This window comes from Oratosquilla oratoria, chromosome 19, assembly GCF_046742065.1.
Source record: "Oratosquilla oratoria isolate Oo_2021 chromosome 19, ASM4674206v1, whole genome shotgun sequence".
Lineage (NCBI taxonomy): Eukaryota > Metazoa > Arthropoda > Malacostraca > Stomatopoda > Squillidae > Oratosquilla > Oratosquilla oratoria.
The window spans coordinates 42700026-42707525 of NC_134795.1; the positions used below are offsets into that span (position 1 = coordinate 42700026).

General features: G+C 38.1%; 1 protein-coding gene across 2 annotated transcripts in view; it reads right to left on the reverse strand.

The window, feature by feature from the left end:
- The window catches only part of LOC143035857 (agrin-like), a 986526-nt gene that overhangs the window by 498346 nt on the left and 480680 nt on the right, over positions 1 to 7500 (reverse strand). For both annotated transcript variants that reach the window (XM_076202950.1, XM_076202949.1), the window contains exon 2: positions 4365 to 4500. In XM_076202950.1, coding sequence (XP_076059065.1) covers positions 4365 to 4500 — 136 coding nt within the window. The remainder of the gene's footprint in view (positions 1 to 4364; positions 4501 to 7500) is intronic.

Here is a 7500-nt window from a genome sequence, read left to right on the forward strand (position 1 = left end):
TGAAAGAGGTGGGCACCCCACCCCCGGCCACCGTGGACAGTCAACAGCAGTCGGCCGACATCACTTAGCACATGGTCCGCGGCGAAAGCATAGTAACTGATGTAGAAGTCAGTGAATATGTTGCAAATAGCGATCACAACTTAGATTCAAACTCCTAAACAATTTTAGAATAGATACTTGTGTTTCTAAAATATCCGATTTCAGTAAAGCTCAGTTCATAGGACTACGTCAGGAGCTTCAGCTTACAGATTGGGAGGCAAAATTAAAAGAAAGACCTGTAGATCAGATGTGGGAAATATTTCAATATACGCTCACTAAGATGATTCAAACTTACATTCCTTTTAAGGACAGACGTCCCCCAAATCAGGCTCGCCCAAAGTGGCTCGACAAAGAAACTGAAAAAGTATTGCTAAAAAGAGACAGGCTTATAAGAAATATAAGTACTCGGGTGCATCTAATGACTATGAAAGTTATGTATCAATACAGAGAGATTTAAAAAAGACAAAAAGAAAAAGAAAACATCAATACGAAATGAACATCGCTGATAAATCCAAAGATAATGCCAAAGAATTCTATAGTTACATTAGTGATAAAAAGGTTGTTAGGAATCACATTGGTCCACTATTATCTGCTGACGGTCAACTTGAATATTCAAATGAAGGAATGTGTAATCTTAAACAATTATTTTAGCTCGGTATTCGTAAACGAAACACCTCAAAGTGAATTCCAAACTGAAACCTGTGAAAAGTCTAGGGTAAACTTACTACGGTAAATATAACAAAAGAAAAAATTAAGAGGTGTATAGATAAACTCAAAGTTAATAAAACACCAGGGCCTGACGGTTGGCATCCAAGAATCTCAAAAGGAAATGAAAAATGAGATTGTTGTTCCATTAGAAAATATTTTCAAGAAATCCATCATATCCGGAGATGTCCCAAGAGAATGGAAGCTAGCTAACGTTACTCCCATATTCAAAAAAGGTGACAAAAAGAAGCCAAACAACTATAGGCCTATAAGTTTGACTTCAATCGTAGGAAAAATAATGGAAACTATCATCAGAGATGCTATCGAACATCATTTAGAAAATAACTGTTTGATAAATGATAGCCAGCATGGTTTCAGACGGAAACGTTCTTGCGTGACTAACCTACTCGAATTCTACAACACAGTTATCTCGAATTATGACAAAAGAAACAATATAGATTTAATATATCTTGACTTTGCAAAAGCTTTTGATACCGTCCCAAACGAAAGACTACTTACTAAATTAGCTTTACACGGAATAAGTTGTGGCCTATTAGGTTGGACTAGTAATTGGTTGAATGGTCGAAAACAGAGAATTGTTTTAAATTGAAAAACTTCTGGATGGAAAAATGTTACAAGTGGAGTTCCTCAGGGTTCCGTTCTTGTGCCACTTCTATTCTATATATAAATGATATAGACCATGGACTAAAATCTACTGTTTCCAAATTTGCTGATGATACAAAACTGTGCGGAGTGGCAAATAATCACTCAAACCAATTAGATATTCAAGAAGATTTAGATAAATTACAGCAATGGTCTGAAAAGTGGCTAATGATATTTAACACAAGTAAATGCAAGGTAATGCACATAGGTCAAAATAACAGTAAGTACGATTACAAGTTATTTGGAAATTCGTTAACAAAAGTGGATAGTGAAAAAGATCTCGGCGTAATTATCAGTAATGACCTCAAATCATCCAAGCAGTGTATTTCAGCCTCTGAGAAAGCAAATAAGATTCTGGGACTGATTGCGCGATCTTTTGATTTCAAAAGTCCATCACTCATTAACAAGCTATATAAATCGTTAGTTCGTCCACATTTGGAATATGCTGTTTCCGTATGGTCACCGAATCTCATTAAAGACATTGACAGATTGGAAAAAGTACAACGGCGAGTCCAGAAAACTGATTCCAAATATCAAAAATAAATCATACGAAAATCGACTAAAACATATGAATCTGTTTTCCCTAAGAAAGCGTAGACTCAGAGATGACTTGATACAGGTCTTTAAAATTTTAAAGGGAATTGACAACATCAAAAGTGACATAATTTTCACATTGAATGAGAATCAGACAACAAACAATGGTCTCAAACTATCCGGAAATAGATTCAATTTGGAAGTAGGTAGAAACAACTTTGCCAACCGTGTAGTTAATGAATGGAATAAACTTCCTGCACAGGTAGTGCAATGTAGTTCAGTTCGAAGCTTTAAGAATCATTTAGATAAACACCTAAGCAAGATGCTGTAATAATTATAATTTATTTTATATTATTTGTTTTTGTTTTGTTATCATTTGTCTGTCTGATTTTCATTCATTATTAGTTATATGTCAATTTATTATTATTTACTGTTTACCTGTTTGTTTATTATTTAACTATACCTATCATTTATTTATGTATGTTATTTGTTATTTACATTACTATATTTTTTATTTAATATTTTATTATTATTATGATTTTTTTTCGCATCCGATCTAGATATGGACCAAAAGGTCTCCTGTCGGCATGCTCCGCCTTTGTAATCCTTTATGTGTGTGTGTGTGTGTGTGTGTGTGTGTGTGTGTGTGTGTGTGTGTGTGTGTGTGTGTGTGTGTGTGTGTGTGTGTGTGTGTGTGTGTGTGTGTGTGTGTGTGTGTGAGTGTGTGTGTGTGTGTGTGTGTGTGTGTGTGTGTGTGTGTGTGTGTGTGTGTGTGTGTGTGTGTGTGTGTGTGTGTGTGTGGGTGCATGTGGGTGCCTGTGTATGTGCATGCGTTTGCCTGTGTTCGTGTGCTTGCGTTTGTTTCTGTGTGTGCGTGCGTTTGTTTGAGTGTATGTGTTTATGCGTTTGCTTATATATATATATATATATATATATATGTGTGTGTGTGTGTGTGTGTGTGTGTGTGTGTGTGTGTGTGTGTGTGTGTGTGTGTGTGTGTGTGTGTGTGTGTGTGTGTGTGTGTGTGTGTGTGTGTGTGTGTGTGTGTGTGTGTGTGTGTGTGTGTGTGTGTGTGTGTGTGTGTGCGAGCTGCTTGAATGCACGTGTGCGCACATGTCGGGAATCAGCTATAGTAGTATAAAAAAGGGTGTTATCATTGCCAAAATATAGAAAATAATAGACATTGTATGCACAACTTTCATTGCCGTCATAAGTAATTTTACACATTAAGCAATAAAAAAAAATGTGCCCCTAAAAGTCGTAATCTCGAGGTTCGGGTGATAGAAAAAATGTATCAGAGTATAGAAGGGACTTATTAGAACCATACTGATTTATACTTCCACAAATTGACCTTTTGCAGCTAGAGTACAAAAAAGTACAAAGTTAAGCCTTAAAGATAATAGAAAATTGCACCAGAATGATCAGTAAATCATCTATACTAAAATTAAAAAAAATCAATCATCCTCACTGAGCAGCACATGGGTGTGACTAGTATAACTCACATTTTCATTACATCACATTACACAGCTATAGCACACAGTAAACAGGGCTTATAAAACCTATACCGGTATTATAGAATTCTCCTAATCTTGCAAAAATTCCTAACAAAAGCACATACACGTACAAAAATGATGAAATAATTACTCATTAACTCAAGTTTGAGTCGGACATAAAACCAAAAGTTGATCCAAAAGCATAAAATCATAATATCCCGATCACCTTCACATCACCTTCACCCGACACCAAAACAGTACCAACACTGTATCGGCCTGAAAACAGCTACCGTATGCCCCAGATGCAGACACCACATAGAGAGACACAGAACGCGTGACTTTCCACTAACTAAAATTCACACAATTCACACAGTAATAAGAAGTTTCTTCTCTGGTATATTATGGGCTTCCTGCCAAAGAGTTAATTAATAAGGTTGATAATATTTTGAGCGTGAGAAGAGCTCTCTTTGGCAAAAGTGTCTTACAAGTCTTTGTTTCTAATAGTAGAAGTCAACTTTGAGTTTCATATTTTTCATCTACAATTGGATTAATCACGCATATACGACATATTAAGAACTATTTGCCTTTCACGACTCTGATCTACTGCATTTCCCATGAAGCTTGAACGAAAATTCTTTTCTCAGTGTGTATGGAGTAGAATGGAGCTCCTAAATCCTCAGCGCATTATATTAGGTAGTCCTTTGGTGAAGAGCAAAAGCCGACCAGTTTTTGGCTTCATTTTGACACTAGCCAGAATATATCGAAAGTTTCAAGGACAGACATGAAAACTAAAATCAGATTACCCTCGCCTCTTTATGATTATCTACACACATATACATATTTCATTTTACCTAAAATAAACCTAAGTTTCGTCTATAAAGGAGGAGAAAGAGTCAAGCCACAAGAATGAAATGGATTATTTGTACTTACATATACGTGCGCCCATCGCTGCTGCACACCGGTGCCAGTTGCTTGGGGCAAGACGAGTTGCACTGGCACCGGGGCACTCGGGCGTCGTTAACAATGCACAGCTCCCCCGGGGCGCACACCACGTGGCTACAAGGGTCTGCAAGCATGCAAGAAAGTAATATAATGTTAGTAGATACCGTGACACAAAGGTAATGTGAAACAGAAAACAGAGTCCAGGCAAACCCACAGTAAACCACTGGTTTTACAATTAGATTAGCTGCACAAAGTAGGGGAGGACCTTATGCTACTACTTGTTAATTAGATAGTAAAGTTTCGAATGGTGATACATAAGAAGGACATCTACAGTTCCCTGTTTTACTTAAAAAGCTAAAATAATCTCACTCATCTTCAAGCAGCTTGCAATTTTCCTCAGACTGATTCCTAAATTGTACGGAAAAAAAAAAAAAAATCTCAGCAAGAAAAACAGAATCGAGGAAACAATTCTATTTATGTATATTTCAGAGCATTCGTATTCAGCATTTAAGTATATGTTCCTGTTGTGATAAATGTGATGAAATTATTAAATATATTTTTTCGTTGAAGATAAACAAAATTAGATAAAAAAGTTTCCTGAACAGCAACTAGACAAAAATACGTACATACATACATATATACATATACCAAAGGCTTTTTTCTCTTTACACAGGAGGTAGCCAAAAAGAAAAAGGCATAGAAACGACTCCCACCCATCCCATCTCCTACAAATTCCACTCCCCCCCACCTTTCCCCCTCCCTCTCATCTTGGCACCTCCTGGATGACGGGTTATTCCTGCATCCTGTCCACTGCCCTGGGTCAGAAGCAGTGTCGCAAGACACAGCACATCCACAGCAAAGCCGCTTCATTAATTCGGCGACCCCCCCTCTCCGTCCCCTCATGCAGAAAAGGAGAAAACGGGGAGAAATCCCTTTGAGCTGCGTCAAATTATCTCTCATACACACTTCCTCACTCCCCATCTCCCACCCACTCCCCCTCATGCATCACAGCATCATCCATACACAACCTTTCTCCATTCACCCCTGTCTTCTGTCCTCTCCCGTCCTTCCTCCACAGAGATTCCTCTCTTTTGTAATGCCCCTTTTACCCCATCCATTCATCTCATTCTAGGACGCCCCCTCATATTCACTCCTTCCACCTCTGCCTTCCACACCTCTTTTACTAATCTTTCTTCACTCATTCTTTTCATGTGTCCAAACCATCCTAATACTCTTTCATCAACCCAATCTCCCAACTCCCTTTCCACCCGTGTTCTCCTCCTCACCTACTCATTTCTCACTCTATCTAGCCTAGTAACCCCTATCATACTTCTCAGACATTTCATCTCAAACACATTCAAACTCCTTCCCTCTTCCTCTCTTATGTTCCATGTTTCTGCCCCGTGCAGTGCTGTTGGCACAATCACTTCTTCATATAACCTCCTCTTAGCATCCATTCCCTGATGTTTATTTCTCATTACACTTTTTAATCCACCAAGGCATTTACTCACTTCTCTCAATCTACATTCTAGCTCCACCCCCACTCCTCCCTTCCCTGCCACATTTGCACCCAAGTATCTAAAACTATCCACTTCCTCCAGTCTGTCACCCTTAATGCTTACTTCCAGCCTGCTGCCACTCTCTACCCTTGTACATCTCATCACCTTATTTTGCCCACATCTATCTTCAGCTTCCTTCTTTCACACACCCTCTCAAACTCTGTCACTAACTTCCTCAATCCCTTCTCTGATCCTGCTACAAGCGCAGCGTCGTCAACAAACAACAACTGGCTCACCTCCCACTTTTCTCCATTTTCTTTAACAATCTCCGGGGCGACATAACACATCCCTGACGAAGTCCCACCTTTACCTCAAACCATTCACTCTCTCCATTTCTAATCCTAATACAAGCTCTACTACTCTGGTAAAAACTCTTGACTGGTCTTAACAGCAGTAAACACAAATAACTATACATGCAACCACAAACACATAGCCATACACGCATCCATAACACACAAAAACTCATACAAATTTCAAATCTGCGACCAGTTGAATGGAAATATTTAGTAAGTCGGTAGACACTGGATTTATGCCTATTTCTTGAGGGCAGGGAAACGTTGTTCCTGCAGGCCAATCATTTTGACTTTGGTAGAATGATAGCATCAATAATAGCTAATAGAATCAGAGATAACATCGAGAGATAACTTTATTCGTGACTAACAGCACTGGTTCACCAAAAGTAGGTCATGTGTAACTAATCTTTTATCTTTTTACTATAATGTCTACAAGGAGTCAGTTAACATTGAGTGTTACGATGTTATTTACCTTAACTTTAGTAATGCCATCGACAAGGTGCACCAGAGACTACTAAATAAAGTCAAAGCCCATGGCATAGAGGGAAAAATATTTGAAAAGATGAGCATGGATCACTTATAGAAAACAGCGGGTTACCATTAATGGTGAAAAATCCAAATAGGAATGGCACTTGCTCGGTTTTGGGTCCCTTATTGTTCATTATGTATATAAATTACTTGAACCATATGATCATCAGTGATGTTAGTAGGTTTGTGGACGATACTGAAATAGGACTTCAAATTAGGTAAGGAGAAGACGCCAGGATACTGCAAGAAAATTTTAACAAATTGTTCATATGGTCGGTGAAATGACAAATGAAATTCGTATGTCAAAGTGCATGTGTTAAACGTAGATTTACACAACCCAGAAAGCAGTTATAGCTTAGATAACGCTTTAAAAAAAATGAGTGCAAGAGAGTCTTAGGAGTGCTGTTGAGTCCTGATCTTATTCCAGGAAACAGTGCATTAGCGTCAGGAATAGAGTAAGAAGAGCATTAGGTTTCATATCTAGGATCGTTACAGATAAAAGTGCTATGGTAGTTATCAAAATCTATCTGGTGTTAGTTAGACCCATCCTTAGCTATGTGGTACAGTTGTGGTTTCAGTTCTATAGAATGTATATTAATTTACAAGAATCAGTTTCGAGAAGAATGACCAAAATGATACATTGGCTCAGAAATTTACCTTACGAAGGGAGTATTCAGTACTTTGATTTACACTCTAAGGAAAGACGCAAAGTACGGGATGATATAATAAATGCTTTAACAATGT